The sequence below is a fragment of the Apodemus sylvaticus genome, chromosome 1 (assembly GCF_947179515.1).
Source record: "Apodemus sylvaticus chromosome 1, mApoSyl1.1, whole genome shotgun sequence".
Classification (NCBI taxonomy): domain Eukaryota; kingdom Metazoa; phylum Chordata; class Mammalia; order Rodentia; family Muridae; genus Apodemus; species Apodemus sylvaticus.
In genome coordinates, this window is record NC_067472.1 from 20,674,695 (window position 1) to 20,693,338 (window position 18,644).

At 43.6% G+C, this 18,644-nt stretch overlaps 1 protein-coding gene across 2 annotated transcripts in view; it reads left to right on the plus strand.

Moving 5' to 3' along the window:
• Positions 1-18,644, plus strand: part of Blnk (B cell linker) — a 69,295-nt gene that overhangs the window by 9,536 nt on the left and 41,115 nt on the right. For both annotated transcript variants that reach the window (XM_052186114.1, XM_052186104.1), the window contains exons 2-3: positions 12,902-12,967; positions 17,253-17,302. In XM_052186114.1, coding sequence (XP_052042074.1) covers positions 12,902-12,967; positions 17,253-17,302 — 116 coding nt within the window. The remainder of the gene's footprint in view (positions 1-12,901; positions 12,968-17,252; positions 17,303-18,644) is intronic.

The window sequence follows — 18,644 nt, forward strand, 5'->3', positions numbered from 1 at the left end:
TCCCCTATCACACAATCACACAACTCTTGTACAATCACATACAATATCATACAATCACACAGTCACACACACACACACACACACACACACACACACACACACACAAAGCTATTCATTAAATACCTCAAAAGTAAATTGAAGAAAGTATTATGCTTTAAAGCTGTTACTGACTGCTCTGTGCATCTGGATGGCGGCAGTGGTTGTAAGACCTTGTGAGTTTACTAAACATTGCCATATAAATGGTGATATCGGCATTGCCTGTGTTTTGCTACAATCAAAAGCTTGTTTGAGCCAGAGAGACAGAGAGTGATTAAAGGAACTTGCCAAGCTGATTGAGGTCCATTCCCTGGACCACATGGTAGAAGGAGAGAACTGATTCCCAGAGTTGTACTCTAATCTTTACACAGCACCATAGAACACATGAACATTAATATGTGTGTGTGTGCATAGATAGATAGATAGATAGATAGATAGATAGATAGATAGATAGATAGATTTTTAAAAATTGATAATGCAGTCTATTTAAGGGGTCATGGTCAAAGTTTTCTTTGACCAGTTAGATATTACTTCATTTTCTTTAAATGTATTCCTTTGTCTTGTGTTGTGTGTGCATATGTGTGAGTTTATTGAAGCATATATGACTTAACATGTGTTTGTACATGTGTGCACATGTGTTTGGAGGCCAGAGACCCAAAGCCCCAAAGACCAATGTTTCATGTTTTCAATTGCTTTCTATTTTTACTGTGAGTCTGGGTTCTCACTAAACCTGGTACTCAAAGATTGAGTTAGACCAGGTCGACTAGCCAGCTCCAGGGCCATCCAGTCTCTGCCTCTGTAGTTCTGGGATGACAGGCACACCCACTGTACCTGCCTTTGTTACATAGATTCTCACAGGTCATACTCAGGTCCCCTTGCCTGAGCAGCAATAACTTTATGGAGTGAGCCTTGTCCACAACCCTAATGGTATTCTTGATGGACGTTTCTTCAGGCTTTTTGAGAATTGCAAAGTTTCTTTTCAACCTTCTACTCCCCGCAAACACATAAGATGTTCCACAGTGTCTCTCTTTTTAAGTCAGATCCCAGAAAGAAAAGCTTAACTGGGTCAAATGTTTTCAGGACATAGGAAACTTATTATTCAAACTCGATCTTTACTCTAAACAGCGCTTTGAGGGTTAGCTGCAGGAATGAATGCTCGTCAAGCAGGTGGCAAAACTGTGCAATGCCGTGTGCTCACAGGCAAGATTCTTTTTCTGCGGTTGAGTCAATAAAATTTGTTTATGTTAGCATTCATTAACCACATGCAATGGGTTTTGTTATGAGATTCACACACGCACAGACACACAGCATTTTGATAAGTATACTTAAATATTTTTGTTAACACATAATAATTATATAAAATGACAGGATTTATTCTGAGGTGTTCACACATGTATCTAATGTACTTTGATCATAGGAAGGGTGAATTGAATGAATATCATCCCTCTGTTACCCATTAAGATAGCTTTAAAAAGGACACACTCAAATTCTTTGAGTATATTCATTTCCTAGAAAAATACTTCTAGAATATTCTAGAAGCAGGTTTGAATGACTACTTGGCCACCTGCTTTTACAAACAAACAAACAAACAAAAAAAAAAAAAAAAAAAAACACCAAAATTCTAGCTACTTTGATTTAGAAACTCTGTTTTGTTGTTGGTGATGGTGATGGTGGTGGTGGTTCTGAGGTGGTAGTGGTGGTGGAGGTGGTGGTGGTGGTGGTGGTGGTGTGTGTGTGTGTGTATGTGTATACTTCTAGAATATTCTAGAAGCAGGTTTGAATGACTACTTGGCCACCTGCTTTTACAAAAAAAAATAAAAAATAAAAAAAAAAAATAAAAAAAACACCAAAATTCTAGCTACTTTGATTTAGAAACTCTGTTTTGTTGTTGGTGATGGTGATGGTGGTGGTGGTTCTGAGGTGGTAGTGGTGGTGGAGGTGGAGGTGGTGGTGATGGTGGTGGTGGTTGTGGTGGTGGTAGTGGTGGTGGAGGTGGTGGTGGTGGTGGTGGTGGTGTGTGTGTGTGTGTGTGTGAGTGTGGTTGTTTTTGCTGGTAATGGAGTGTTCTAAGCTTCATTAGATAGCACCTGGTAGAAACAGTGAGTATATGAGAATTAATTAACAGGTGTGGCCTCCCTCTCTATGGACGCTGTAGCCCTGAAGTCACCAAGGGCTTCTAGCCACTGAAGTCAGGAAGAGGAAGAACCGTGCCAATTTTTGTGGTCATATCAAGTAGAAAATTTTCCAAGAACATGTTGAAGACAGGATAGCACAGGTTTTTGGTCAGCCTCTCTCTCGATGAGGAGAGTCCCCCAGCCAATCTGCTCCTGACAGGGTAAATGGGATCAGAACTTTAAATAAGATACTTGATATTGGTAGAATCCTCTCTGTTCCTGATTGTACCAAGTGCCCAATTTCTGTCTGTTTATAACCCGGCTCAGCAGTGCAGACACACCAGCCACCAGAAGCAAATTGTTGTAGATGTCCGTGGGAAAACAGAGAAGGGGAAGGGTGCTAGAAACATTTGTGATCTACTTTTCATGGTTAGTGGCTGTTAGCTGTGAGGTATGGTCAGGCTGACAGGGGCTTTATGCTCCAGACACCACGGGGTCTTTCTGCCCAGGCTATTAAGTAATGGTGCTTCTTCCAGCTTCTGTGCTCAATCACTATCAACATGTTCCAGACCTGGAGAGCCCCACAACATCCGTCTCTCACACACTTCCCTCTCTCCTGACCTCCCACTGTCATCTGCCTCTTCCTCTTTTCTTCCTGCCCCTCCCCAAAGGCTGAGATGCACTAAGAATTCACACTCCCCTCCAGCAAAAATGCTTGACCTTGGGAGCCAATAACTGGCGGGGGGAGGGGGGGAGGCGACACATGCATCCCCAGTATGACTGCTGGGCAGGTAGGGAGACTCTATGCCATCTTCAAAGATAGAATGGAGGCTGGCCACAGAGGCTCACAGTGAGGCTGGTCACCTCCCCAGAAAAGGGCCCAAGTAGAAATAAATTGGGGTGCCGTCCAGTGCGGGCACGGGCTACACACTTTGAGGTCACATTTCAGTGTGTAATCACGTCTTACTAGCAATAGGACTACGTGAATCCTTCAACTTCCCTGATTACATGTTCTCATCTCTAACAATGGGGATCCCATGGCAGTGTGAATATGTTTTACCCTACTGTAGATGTATAAGATGGTGAAGAATGTTCCTGTCGCTGGACAGTTATGGCACATGCCTTTAACCCCAGCACTTGGGAGGCAGAGGCAGGCAGATTTCTGAGTTCGAGGCCAGTCTGGTCTACAGAGTGAGTTCCAGGACAGCCAGGGCTACACAGAGAAACCCTGTCTTGACAAAAACAAACAAACAAACAAACAAACAAACAAAAGAATGTTCTTGTTATGACAGACAAAGGGATAAAACCAGGAGCTACACATTGAGGTTTCAACACAACACCTGGTGCATGATACAGAATGGATGCCAAGGGTTCCTTCGGTTCTGGTTCCTTCTCTGAGGCTCTGGGTTGGCCTGAGGGTGGGTCAGTCTTTTAGCCTTGTCTTGCCCGGTCTATGCTTTAGTCAGAGTTCTGGGTTGGAGGCCAGGTTGGAGAAGCCGCCTCATTCCCACAGGACAGCACATATCCCAGCAGGGGGCCTGAGCCAGGTGGGAAGGAGTAGGGAGAGCATTTACACAAGAGAAACACAGCAATGTTCTGCTAAGCTAACCCTGGGACTCCCTTGTTTTTTTGTTTTTTTCAAGATCTCCCTAGGGCTTAACTCTCTCCCTTGGGGCAAAAGGAGATTGACCAGGAACATGGCAAGGTCTCTACTGCTTCTAAACTTCTATGACTTCATAGACCAAATAAAAAGCCTGAGTTTCAAAGCTAGACAGTCTGGAACAGCACCCGACTCCATCTAGGCCTCAGTATTTGCATCAATAAAATGGAATGAGAACCCTAAAGGTCTACTATGGCTACCCTGCCTTAGAAGAAACCACCAAAATGTCCCAGTAATTACACCCCATTGTTTAAAAGGAAGCAACCGTGGGTGCTGAGTTCACAACCCTAAATATAACACCATCGATGCCAGAGGAAGGTCAGGCTGGAGGAGGTGGGCATGGGGAAGTTGAGGCCAGAATATGGAGGAAGGAGGTTAGACATCAAGGGGGAGAAGTCCGTTGAGGGATGTCTGCGGCATGCAAATAGCAGAGCAGTCTGTTTCAGGATGGAGGGTCAGGAGCCAGTGATGTCTCCTTTGAGTCAGAAGTCATCCGAGAGGAATTTGTGTAGGACTCAGAATCCTTGGCTTTTCTCTGTGTCTCTGCTCTGAGTTTTCCTAGGCCAGAGGATTTGGGCAAGCCTGGGGAGTGACCCCTGTCCTGCACCACAGAGGACAGGATCTGTATTCAGTTTAATTCTGGATTCCAAGCTTGGCCAGTTCCTTGAACTGTGGAATAAATAAGATGAGCAAACAACAGCAACAAATCGTGACACCAAACCTCAAGGAGTGGGTCTGGAAAAGGAAATAAATCAAGGTAAATGGTATTTTGAGCAAAATAAAAAACAACAACACACACACAAACCTCACTAAGAACGAAATATTGAAAATTGAAATGTGAGGCCAGAGAGATAACTCACCAGTTAAAGCACCTGCGTGCAAGCATAAGGACCGGAGTTCAGATCCCCAGAGCCCGTGAGAATACCCAGGGGGCACTGCGGCCCAGCTGTAATCCCAGCCTCGGAAGGCAGCAGCAGGGGATCCTCAGAGCAAGTCTGTTGCAAGAGCAGCCATATTGATGAGTTCTAGCTTTGAGGGACACTCCTCAGTGAAGAAGTTGAAAGAGAGAGAGAGGATGATCCTTTCCACATGCAACAACATGCATGTACACACAAGTTAAGTGCATGCATCACACACAGAAAAAAAAAAACTAAATGACGGCAGAGAGTTCCTCTTGTCAGTCTTTCTGCCTCAGACTCCAACACGGCACACTGAGCAGAACTTTAACACCAGAGATGTTTTTTTCTCTTTCTGTGACAGAACTAAAGCCATGGCCTTGTGTTTCACACGCTCTACCTCTGAGCTCCCTCCCCAGGGTTTGTTTTTCTGAGACCAGCTGGGCAGCAATGTTACATTTGAAAGTTGTCAGCCTGAATTCCTAGGAGGAAACCTCACAGCCTCCTTGTGCCTCCAGTGTGTTCACTATTCTGGGTGCAGGCTCAGCAGAGAGAGATCCGACTGGCCACCAGTGTCCCCTGCACATAATGTCCCCGTTGTCCACGTCCCCCCCCCCCCCCCCCATCATGGCACACCCCAGGAAAGGTCTCTGAGCACTTCCTTCTGCCTGGGACTCTTCTCAGCATGAGCCTGTAGGAAGGTGTCCCGCCGCTGGTTAGCCTCACTCTTGACTGCCCCCATTTCCGGTTAGCCTCACTCTTGACTGCCCCCATTTCCGGTAAGCCTCACTTACATCCCTCTTACAGCAGCCCCTGTCCTTGTTGCTGCTCTGAGTTTCCCACCAGGCCCCAAAGGTCCCAGAATGATCCCACCTCTGAGCCTTTGCACTTCCTGTTCCTCCGAGTGTCTGGCGTTTCTGTTCATATGACTGGTGACAAAGCATCAGCAAGCACAGAGAGAACGCAGAAGCTTCAAGCCTGAAGATCCTAGCAGATTACAAGCTCCATTGTTTCCCTTTTCTATGGCTTCCTGGAAGATTTTTTTTTCTAAATTAAATGTGTATTACAATTTAATTAAAAACTAAAATGTGAGCTGGGGATATAGCGCATGCCTAGTATATGTGGGCCCCATGTTCAGTTTCCTCCCGCCCCCACATTGAAAAATGGAAGTTCTATGAAAATGATAAGTAACATCTTAAAAAAAGAATCTGGAGTCAAAAATATTAAGCCATGTAAACACTCATATGGGAGCAGAGATGCTGTCTCAAAACAAAGGCCGGGACGATGGCTGAGCAGGTACATTTGTTTCTTACCAAGTCCTGGGACTTACAGGTGGGAAGGGAGAACCAACACACCGAAACTCCGACAGACCTTTTAATTTAAAATGTAAGCTTAAACCAGGCTATGGTGTGCATACCTTTAACCTTGGCACTTGGAAGGCAGAGGCATGTGAATCTCTTTGAGTTAGAGAGGTCTACAGAACAAGTTCCAGGATAGTCAGGGCTATACAGAGTAAACCCCCCCCCTCTCTCTCTCTTACACACACACACACACACACACACCTTTTTTTTTTTTAAAGATTTATTTGTTATTATATGTAAGCACACTGTAGTTGTCTTCAGACACTCCAGAAGAGAGCATTACAGATGGTTGTGAGCCACCATGTGGTTGTGAGATTTGAACTCAGGACCTTCAGAAGAGCAGTCAGTACTCTTAACCACTGAGCCATCTCTCCAGCCTCGAGACACACAAAACTTTAAACAAATATACACAAAAGCAGTTTGAAACATACATTTGTAGTAAAAAGTAGTAAAGAGATTGGATATGCCTTTTACACACAGAGACAGAGAGACAGAGACAGAGAGGACCACAGAGAAAATATTACTCCAAATTAATCTTAGAAACAAGTAGCTAGAGACACCCCACCCCCACTTGTATCAGCACAGAGGTTCTAAGGACACTTGAGATGGCAGCTTCTACAGAGATCATGGTGAGCTCCAGTAATGATCAGTCAAGCTAACCGTGTCCAGCTAGGTTCCGTGGACACCGGGGAGCTACTGCAGACTCACGAGGAAGGGAATACTAGCCAGGTGGAGTTTGTTTGAGATTTAGAAACACAGACTTTGAAGACAGAGTGCAGGGGGCCCTGGATCCTGGCACAGCACTTCCCAGGTAGGGAGGGGCACTTAGGCCCAGATCGGCTCAGGTGGCAGGGCAAACCTGAAGCTGTGACATCTAAGAACTGGAGCTGAGGCTGAAATGGATGAAAGGAAATGAATATATCTGCTCTTAGCAGGATTTGCTCTCATTTGAGACTCTTAATCCAAAGACCAGACCGCAAGGGGATTTTCTCTGATCTGGTTGCTTTGCATTCAGTCTTCTCTGGGAGAGAGAAGTGGAGCAAATACCAGCATGTGGTGTCCCCTCTCCATGGTCCAGTGACTACAGTGTGAGCTGAAAGGAAAGCAAGAGACCACACACACACACACACACACACACACACACACCACCTTTGATAGGCTTAAAAATATGCTTGGGGCAGATACTACTGTCCTTTTGAATCCTCTTCTATATTTAATAAAAAGATAATGGGTCATGAATCTTGTAAAATGTGAGCTCTCTTGGACTCCTGTTTGGTGACTGGCTGTATCTCAGTACAGCTGCTCTCCTCAGAGCCCCTCACCTTGGCGTCCCATAAACTATCTTTCCAGAATTTGTTCCACCCTTGAATGTCTAGGGATGTTCTGGTGGTCAGTTGGCTCTGTGTGGTCCTCCCCAGTGTGTTTTCTCAGACCCGATCCCCAGAGTGGAGGAGGGGTGGGGTGCACAAAGCTCTTCTACCCTGATAATGTTGTCTGAGGTTCTCAGCTTCAGCAGCACACTGGAAACACTTGAGGGTCAATGACTCTGGGTTCAGTGGTCTGGAGCGAGGCCGAGGTATCAGGATGATTACAAACTCTGCATGACTCCACTCCCAAGCTTAGTCAAGTCCCCTTCTTTAGCTTAGCCTATCTTCCCTGGAGAAGTTGTAATGAGATCAATTGCCCATGCACTCACCAAGGAAGACAAGATGGTATACAATGTCGGTGGGCTTTGTGGCTTGTGGGGTTGACCTTGCTGCTCTGGGACCCAGCATTACCTGTTGAGCTTAGGTAACGGAAGACTGCAGGCCACCAGCGGCCAGAGCTCTCCCCTCCTGTTCTTCACACATTTAAGATAGACAGGGGTGGTGTGCTGTTGACTGAAACAGGAAGCTGTACGCTTTCTGTCTCCTGGGCAATGAAGTATCACCTCACTTCAGCTAGAATGGCCACTAACAAATTGCCAATAATCAGCTTTGGTGTCCTTGGGGTGGTTAAACTGAGGCAGGCAGCAGATGTGGGTTAGTGCTTAGAGCTGCTGACAGGGCTTGGTCCAGATAAGGATGGGACCTGCTGCCTAGAGCAGCCAGTGATTAGAGAAATTACTCAGCAGACTTTTCTCTGAGGGAAGAAAGCTTAATTTACTGGCCGGGCACTCCCTACAGCCAGTGAGAAACTGAACTTAACTCCTCGGGGCCGGTAAGAAAGAAAAGGAAAGAGAATTCATGTACACATATACATATATACACATACATTGAGTAAATGAAGCAAAGGCATATCTAATAAACTCACATATAGAATTACATACATATATGCATACATACATATAGACAGACAGACAAGCACATATACACTCATACATAGAACGAATGGAGCAAAGCACCAACTTTCAGGCTCCAAGCATCTCTCTCTCTCTCTCTCTCTCTCTCTCTCTCTCTCTCTCTCACACACACACACACACACACACACACACACACACACACAATTGGCGAATGGAACAAGCTCCAAGACACACCCAGACAAGCTTGACATACATACACACATACATACACACACACACACACACACACACATTTGATGGATGGAACAATGTTTCAACAACTTTATTCTTTCTCCTATGGTCTATATATCCAAGCAAAGTCTTTCAAACAATATAAAATTACAATGTGATTACATCCTAGTTTTCTTTTTTTTCAAGATATTAATGTTTTCAATGTTTGCTTTAAGAAATCAAGATTTCCATAGATGGGAGATTGCTACATGTTATAAGGCCAACTCAAAGAGCAAATAATAGAAAACATAATTGGCATAGAGCAGAAGTGACAATAAGTTTGTAGAGACCAGCTAAATGACTATTGCCGAATTTTTAGAACACCTTCCCCACTGGTACATAAACACTTCAAACTCTCAATCATTCCACAGAGATCATATGGCTGGCTTCAACTTGACTAACTTAATAATTACAAAACATATATCAAGAAATTCCCCCCTCCCAACGTGTTCGAGTTTCTTTCTCACTTTTTTTTTTTGCCTGCTTTTTTCTTTTTTTTTATATTCGATATATTTTTTATTTACATTTCAAATGATTTCCCCTTTACTGGCCCCCCACTCCCCGAAAGTCCCATAGGCCCCCTTCCCTCCCCCTGTTCTTCCACCCACAACATCCTAGTTTTCTTCTAGTGACTATGAAAAAGAAAACAATGTGCTTCCCCAAAACCCTTACAAGAAATAACATTACATAGTACAGGTAAAGAAAACATATTATTCCCCAAACTCACGTACAAGCTAAGCAACTTGTTACAGATTAACAGTGTGAGCAGGCAAGTGACTTTTCCTAGCCAGTTGCTCTTAGTGGCAGGCAGCAGCTGTGGTTACAGAAAAAGGATTGGTTTATCATCTATCTTTAAAGCTAATCTTAAAAGAATCACAAATCTAAACTTATACATAAAAATCAGTCCTACCTACTTTAAATCCCCAGAATGCCTATCTACTCATCAGAAATTCTTATTAAATCATATCAAGAAGATGAGGGCAAATATGGGTATTAGAAATCAGTTGTCACCTGTCCAGCCTCAGTGAGAGTCACATCAGCCAGGGCTGCCATTGTCCTTGTTCCCTGACCATAAAAGGTCCCAAGATTAACTAATAAGAGTGTGACTTTCTTTTCTGATCTCCAAATTATTCCCTAAGATTTTCTATATCAGAGCCAGTGTCAAAAACAGCTTAACTTAGCTTTACTAACAATTTTTTCCCCAAATGTTTTCTAAGTGTGGCTAGAAATCTATACATCTCTAAGTTCTTTCCTAGGGTGGTAAATGAGTCATAAATCTGCTCCAGCAGCAATGCTGAAAGAGATCAAGGCCTATTGTGAGTGCCAGAGATGCTGCCCAGTGAGGGGCTGGAGGCCTCCTTTGAGTTTTCATACAATTCTTAGATGAAGAGGGATGTGAGGGCAGCGAGCAGAGCAGAACACCATGGAGTCAGCCTGGAGTCCTCAGGACACGGGCCCCTCAGGGTCATGCCACAATAGAGGTGAGCCCGTTGAGGCTATGCTAACCAGCAGGCCAGATCCCATGAGTTCAAAGCCATCCGTCGTTCCTCCTGCATGGCCCTCACCATCCAATGAAATGGGATTGCAAGGGTGTGGAGCAAAGGGAACACAGTATGGTGGGAATAGACTGTGGGAGTTAGTATTGTGGAAAGTAGTATGGAAATCCCCCCCCCCATATTATATCAGAGAAATAAAACTACCGTACGATCCAGTGATCCCACTTTCTTGACGTATGCTGAAGGAAATGAAGTCATTTGTTGAAGAAACAGCTGGGTTCTCATGCCTACTGCCCATCTCCATTGGAGCAAAGAAACAGCAACCGGAGTGCCCACAACCAATGAGCAGAAAAACAACATTTGATGATACAAGTTATAGAATATTATTCAGTCATCAAAAATGTAACAGGGATGGGCAAGGAAGTGGAGAAAAGGGGCTGGAGAAAGGCTGATCAATAATTAATAAAATTATAGGGATTTTTCCTTTTTTCTTATTGAAAATAGATTTTGTCCATGCAATATATTCTGATTATGATCTCTCTCCCACATCTCCTCCCAGACCCTCTCCACCTCCCCACCCACCCAAATCTGCACCCCGTCTTTCTCTCTGTCACTGTAAGAAAGACCTAAACTCATCTAAAAAAAAAAAAAAAGAAAGAAAATAAATAAAATAAAAGCCAGAATAGGAAGGAAAAAGAAAAAGAGCATAAAGCATACATAGACAGGGACACACACATTTGCACACACAGAAACCCCATAAAACACAAAATCAGAAACCATAATATATGAGCAAAGACCTATAAGGTAGGTATAAAAGTGCCCAGACAAAGCATTATGAGACAAAAACCTCCCAAAATATCAAGTTTGTTTTTTGTGTTGGCCATCTACTGTTGGGCATGAGGTCAGCCCTTAAGTGTGGATAATTAGTCTGATAGTACAAATAAGTTCTGATATTCTAGGAAAAGGGGAATTTTGTTCCTACCATAGTGAAATGATAACTGTTTAAGGAGATCTGTAACATATGGCCTAATGTGAACCCCTGCACAATGCATACGTGTATTGAAATGCTGCATGGGCCCCATACATACATTCAACCTTCATGTGTCAGTTGAAATAAAAATACATGATATTCATTTTTAATTGACTCAAAATTGAACGTACTTCTGGGGCATCATCCCTAGACATACGTATATGAAGTAGAAAATACAAGGCCAAGATGGCCTCAACCGTGTAAATTAGATGTTTCTCTGTGCATCAGCCTTGGAAGCTTGGGCAGGTGTTCAAAGGAATGCTACTAGTGAAGACTGGAATTAAGACAAGCGTTTTTAGTATTGCTTCCACAGTACGGTCCGTGGGATCATTACACAGCCACACGTACTAAACGGGTCTACTATTACAGAACCTTGCTGATGTTTCTTTCACGCTGCACCCTTTCCGACCTTCAAGCCTGCAGATACCATTGCTTTTTTATCTTCCATGTAGTGTTCCCTTCTCCCCAATGTCAGGTACACACTTGGAATCAGGTAGCACATAAACTCTTTGAAATGGCTTTTCTTTTTCACTTGGCATATATTTTAATGTAAAATAGTCATAGGTCACACTCCATCACGAGGGAAGTCAGGACAGAAACTCAAGGCTATGGTGGTATGCTACGTACAGGCTTGCTCTGCATGGCAAGCTCAGCCTGCTTTCTTAGAGCAGCCAGGATCACCTGCCAGTGAGCTGGGCCTTCCCACATCAGTTATCAACAAGGAAAATACTCCCAGGCTTGCCCACTGGCCAATGTGGTAGCCATTTTCTCAGCTGAGGTTCCCTCTTCCCAGATGACTGACTCTATCTTGCTTCATGAAGCCCTTGAGCACACTAGGCAAGGGTTCTACTATTGAGCTACATTCACAGACCCAGAATTGTCTATCCAGTGATGGGTGTGGAACCAGCATGTGCCTTACTACCAAACAGCATCTCCAGCTTCAGCCGTTCAAGTTACAGTGCCCAATGTCATTATCTCCTTAGTGATTTCTAGCACACCCATTAGAAATGACAAAGTTGCCCTGGTGGTAAGTTGTAGTGAGAATTTTGGTTTCTTAAAAACCCCAGTTATGTTATTTGAACATGTTTTTATCTTAATCCCGGGTGTGAGGTATGGGACTGCTTCAGATTATCCACTGCAGCTGACTATCTGCCTTGTGTGTGCTCCGGCAGGGGTGTGATTGTGCTGCATGCAGATAGTTTAATTCTGAGGACTCTGGAGACGGCATAAATGCCAGAGACCAGAGAGGGACAGGAGGGTTGTTCTAAAGGAGGAGAAGGAAGAGAAGGAGGAGAAAGAGGAGGAAGGGGAGGAGGAAGGAGGGAAGAAGGCAGAAGGAAGAAGAAAAAAGGAAGAAAGTTGCCGCTTCCCCTCTGGGGCTCCGGGTTGGTGGTGTCATGGTTCATGAGTGATCAGAAGCAAACAGCAAAGTGGCAAGAAGAAGCTGGAGATATCCTGACTATGAAGATTAGACTTGTCCCACAAAACCCAATGTCCCTCGTCAGCAGGAAGTAGTTTAAAGACACCTACGTTCCCCTCCCCCTTCTAACTTTCTTTCTCTCCTACCTAATGTTGGGGAAGAGGGTTGGAAGAGAGGAAGAAATAAAAGAAACTAAATAAAATAGCTTAAAAAAATATTCACACAGCAGTTTGTGATTCAAATAGGACCAGCACCTTTTATTGATAAATGTATAAATTATACTGCTAAACTTAGCCTAGATGTTAATATTTTTATGCTTGTGATTTCCTTTTTACAGACAGCTTCAAAAGATGGTTCACGATATTAAGAACAACGAGGGTGGAATAATGGACAAGATCAAAAAGTAAGTTGGTCGTTATTATTTCCATGTAATAAGTCAGTCGGTGCTGAGTGGAGAGCCAAGCTCTGTCAGCCAGTGGAGACTATGCTACCTCTCCCCTTCTTACTAGGAAGTGAAGTGGAACTCAGAGCTCTACCATCCGCATCTCCCGGAGGAGGGATGCTGGGTCCACACAAGGTGCCTAGCAGAAGAACCACTTGGATGAGTATTGAGCTGAGGCTGGGGGAATAAAACTGGACAGAGCAGGAAGAGCCCAGGCGCCTCAGCCTGGCTTCTTTGGTTCAGCGTTATCTAGAAGCTGCTGAAGCAAGCACGCCTGGCTTTTTGGTGGCGCCATGTCACTGGTCTATAGTTTGGTTTCTGCTTTGTTAATTGTTGCCCTTAAAATCACGTTTCATCAAGCTCTTGAAAAAGCAAAGACACAATCCTGAGTTTTCAAGTGCAAAAAACAAACACCCCCACCCCCACACCCCCACCACGCAAAAAACAATACAAGTTAGGCTGGGTATAATGTCACTCAATTGAAATCCCAATTATTTGAGAATTTAACTCAGTTTTAAAACACAGGGTCCTAGCATGTATAGGACCCAGGTTTCATCCCCCTCCTCAAGTGTGTGTGCACATAAACACACACACACACCACAGAAATTGTATATATTTCTTGCATTCACTATTCAAAGTCTAAATCAAGATGAAAAGAGAAATAGCATTTAGTTTAGTTTGTTTTTTGAGATAGGGTCTCACTATGTAGCCCGGGATGGCTCTTCAACTTATAGACCAGGATGGCCTCAAATTCAAACAGAGGCACCCATCTTTGCCTCCTGGGCAAGTGCCATGATTAAAAGTATTCGATATCACATTCTGCCTAACGTTCAACTCTTAAATTCACCTTTTATTTTATTTAAATTAATGTAATACAAATTGACCATGAAAAAAGTTCACGGAATTTGAAATGTCTCAGGACTGCTCACTTTCTCACAGCCCCTCTCTGAGCCCCTCACCCCAAACGAGCACCATCCAATGTGCTATCCCAGGGGATCGTGCACACTTACCTCTCTGCACTTAGGCAGGCATGCACATGCCAACACCGCGAGTGCTTACACACAGGCATTTCCATCTCAAGTAGCACCATGGTGCATATTTGGCTCTCCTAGCTGGTGGTGGTGGTGACGCCATGGCCCTCCTCATTAGCATGAGACGATAAACTATAGTTTTTCTAAGTACAGCCTAGTAGTCTACTATAACTGTGTTAGGATTAAGCAAACCAACTACAGATCGGTGTGTGTGTTAAAGGGGAGGGTGTGAGTTCTAACTGATAACGTCTCTGCAGTGATAGTTTCCTATCAGTCAAAATTCCCTAGCCATTCTTTTCCATTCCGCTGTCAGAGATAATACTCCCATGTGAGTTTTCTCAGGCTTCAAGTGCTCCATTAATCTGAACTCTTGAAATAAAATGTCTAAGTAGTGTTAAAGTTTTAGCACTATTGCCAAATTTCCCTCCCCCCCCCCCAATTTTATGCCAACAGCAGTATAGACCTTTCATTTTTCCGTGTCTGTAGGACAGTGTGTTCAGTCTTCTTTGATCGTTTTTAGAACCTAACCTGTACAGGAGTCTCAGCATGCATGGGCATTGGAAGGCAGAGGCTGTGGTCCTCTGTGAGGGGAAGGGGTTGTCTTCTAAAAGAGGACAGTCTCTGTCCTGGGGCTGGCAGATGTGTGAGGTCATTTCTGTTTATCTTTCCACAGTGGAATCTCTTTCCCCACACCAGCCACTGTCAGAGTCGCTAGCAATTGTGGCTTGCTCCAGCGGCCAGATTTGCAACTCCAACATTCTCAGTGGTGTGAGGTTTCTCTCTTGTGTTCAGTCATATGACAGAAGCCATGGGCAGCTCATGATCCTGACAGTTTCTATTTCAAACATTCTTTCTACAATCCCTAGTGTGTGTGTGTGTGTGTGTGTATGTGTGTGTGTGTGTGTGTGTTATGTGCACACATGCACAGGCACGCAGAAACAAGTCCTGGATTTGGGGTGCCCCCCTCTATTGCTCTCCATTTATTACCTTGAGACAGGGAATGTTACTGAACTGGAAACTCACTGCTTTTGCTAGGCTTGGCTGGCCAGAGAGCTCTCAAGATGTGCCTCTCTCTCTGTTACCAAATTCTGTGGTTACAGAGATACACAGCCATGCCTGGCTTCTTATGTGGGTAACAGAGACATGATTTCAGGTTGCCACGGTTGCAGGGTAAATGTTCTTACCCTGACTCCCGAAGCTTCTCCCTAGCCTCTAGAGTGCTTTCCTTGATGAGCTACATTTCCAGATGGTGGAAAATCTGGCCCCCACAGCCATTACCATGGAACTCAAGGACTCCTTGCCTCAAGGGAACTGCAGTTGGGCTCCCTTGTGACACTGGCCAACATTCTCTCTTGAGAGGCGGAAGCATGGTTGAGCACACTGTTTCCTCTATCACAAAGACTGAGACACCAACTGCTGGGTTTAGTGTATAGCTGCCCAGCTACTCATAACTGTTAAAATACACCTTTTATTCCTGGCTTGTGGTCTGCACTGTTTTTTTATTCCCTCTGTCTGTCTGTCTATCTTTCTGTGTGTGTTGGATGTACATGTTTGTATGGGTGTGTGCACATATGCAATGAAGGTGCATATGCATGTGTGTGCATGTGTATGTGTGTGTGCGTGTATGTGTGTGTGTGTGTGTGTGTGTGTGTGTGTGTGTGTGTAGGTTAGAATCCCATGTTCCTCTCCCTTAGTTTTCTGAGACAGGGTCTCTCACTGAACCGCTGAACCAACTAGACTGACCAGCAACTCCCTGAATCTTCCCCTGCCCAGCCACCAGCCCTGGATTCACAGGCAGGCACACCACACCCATATTTTATGTGGGTGGATGCCACATCCAAACACAGTCCTCACACTTGTGCAGCACGCTCTTACTGACCAATCTCTCCATCCTTTTTCTTTTTAAAGATTTATTTATTTATTTATTTATTTATTTATTTATTTATTTATTTATTATATGTAAGTACACTGTAGCTATTTTCAGAAACAGCAGAAGAGGGCATCGGATCTCATTACAGATGGTTGTGAGCCACCATGTGGTTGCTGGGATTTGAACTCAGAACCTTCAGAAGAACAGTCAGTGCTGTTAACTGCTGGGCCATCTCTCCAGCCCCCAATCTCTCCATTTCTTAACTTTGCCTTTCATTCCCAGATGAGTTGAGCTGTTAAAACAGTCTCCTCTTCTGACTCGGGGATGGCAGTGGATGGTAGCTGGCTGGAGCATTTTGAAATTTTGCTCTTCTTGGACATCACACCTCCTTTTGTTCCTGTTTCTCTTCCCTTTGATTCCTTTGATGATCTCTTTGTAGACTTCATCACAAGTTTATTTCTGTGAGAGTTGTTAGCTTGTGAGGAGAATGGAAGCAAAAATAGATACTAAAGCCTGCAGTGAGCAAGGGAGGGTTCCAGATGAAACCAAATACTGTTATTTTTACAATCTGCAATTTTGGTTTGTAAGGAATTTTTTGTATTTCTAAAATACACAATTATTTTTTTTAAAAAATGCAGTAGATACATAATTACTACCATATATACTGCTTCTATAAAGGAAATAATATTTTAGTAATTAAAGGCCACTGGATAAAAGTTTTATATGAGGTGCTTTAAATTTCATTCAAGAAATCACTCTCTTAAGTAACATGGGTAATTATTATTAATTGGTAATTTACTATAAACCTTCCATCTTGAGATGATACTTGCCTATTTGTCATGGTTTTGTTTTGTTTTGTTCCATTGTTGTGACTAGAACCCAGGGTCTTTCACATGCTAGGCAAGTACTCTACTACTAGGCCATAGCCTAATTCCCACTTGTCATGTTTTGAAATGGTGAAAATGATTTTTGTTCAACCTATGAGTGAAGTAGTTATTATTGATGATTTTTTCCCTTTTAAAAAAAGTATTTATGAATCATTAAAACACAGTTCATCTTCTCTTATTGCCCTGTCATCCAATGAGAACTGATCTTCCTTTAAAGATCACTGAATCAGTGTTAACTAGTCCTTGGCCTCACAGAGCCCTTCCATGTCTCAGCCTGACTTAGGCCAAGTCATAAGCTTCCTGTGCACTGTGGAGAATATTGGCTTCAATAGATTACTAAACTCAATGTAAAGGGTGCAAAAATATGTTCAGGTAGTTGTCTATCTCTTATCTCTATGTTGACTTGTGCCCTGAGCCTTGGCAACACTGACCCTTGTTCTACCGGTTCTCATCCACAGGCTAAAAGTCAAAGGACCTCCAAGTGTTCCTCGAAGGGACTACGCACTAGGTAAGACTACTTCTAAAACATATTAGCTGGCTTTTGTCTAGTACTTATATGAATTCCTTGTGGAGGGAATTACGCTGTACTCATTTGAAAGCAAAGGATGCTCAGCCTGATTTTAATAACAACTATATCAATGGGGCCTTTAACTACAGTGTAAATGAACTCTGCCCATTCATCCACTCACACATTCACCTATCCATCTACCCATCCACCCCTTCACCTGTCCATCCAACTACTCACCCATCCATCCACCTACTAATCCATCCATCCACCTCCCATCCATCCACTCACCTACCCATCCATTCATCCACCATTCATTCTCCTATCCATCCATCTATATGTCTATGCAGCTATTTATCAAACACATCCTATGTGCCAGGCATATATAAGGTATTAAGTAGGAGCCATACTTATAAGTGACTTATAGTTTCCCCTGCCACAGAATTGATAGCCCTAAAGGGAAGATGGATAATGATAGAAATATCTACAATTTCATGTAGTATGGAAAGTGCAGTCCTGTGCAGTACATAACAGTGAGAACTAATCTATCCTGCACAAAAAGCTATGTAAGGAGTCAGATGGCTCAGTCAGTACAGTGCTTGATATGCAAGCACGAAGACCCAAATTTGACCCTCAGAAACCACATAAAAAGCTGCGCATGGTGGCATTTATGTGTGGTCCCAAGACTAAGGATATGGAGATAGGCAGTGCTTGGGGCTTGCTAGGTAGCCATTCCCTGTGAGAGACCCTGTCAAAAGCAGCAGAGGGATCCTGAGAAATGATACTTAAGACTGAGCTCTGAGCACTCCCACACCTGCACGTACACAACTCCACTTCAACCAGAATCAACTTTGGTTGCAAAAAGACTCCTCTTGAGATTAGATCTGCAGCAATGGTGATCAAAGTCACGTCTCCACAACTTTGTCTAGAAGAGACAGAAGCTCACACTCTCAAGCATTTAGCAAGTTTATATAGCTAGCCATGGAATTCCTGTAAAGCATGAAAAAAAGAAATGGGGATTTTGTCTAAGAATTCAAAAATCTACCTAATCCATAAGTCCAGGAAACCTTGGCTTCCTAACCATGGTTAAGTAAGAATAAACCATTCTCCTCTTCAAAGATGGGGAAAGGAAACAATTCTGACCTTTTTAGTATCCAAACAGGAATGGTGGGGAAATCATGGAATGGTGGATTCTTGTGTGTAAGAGGTGATTCAGGCCAATATCTAGCCTGGACGTATTTCCACCCCCACCATTGGTACCCTCACAAATAAGATCACCTCCCAGGATGGTTTCCAGACTTTACTTGATCCCTGAGAAATGGACAGCCCTTACAGGATGTAGGTA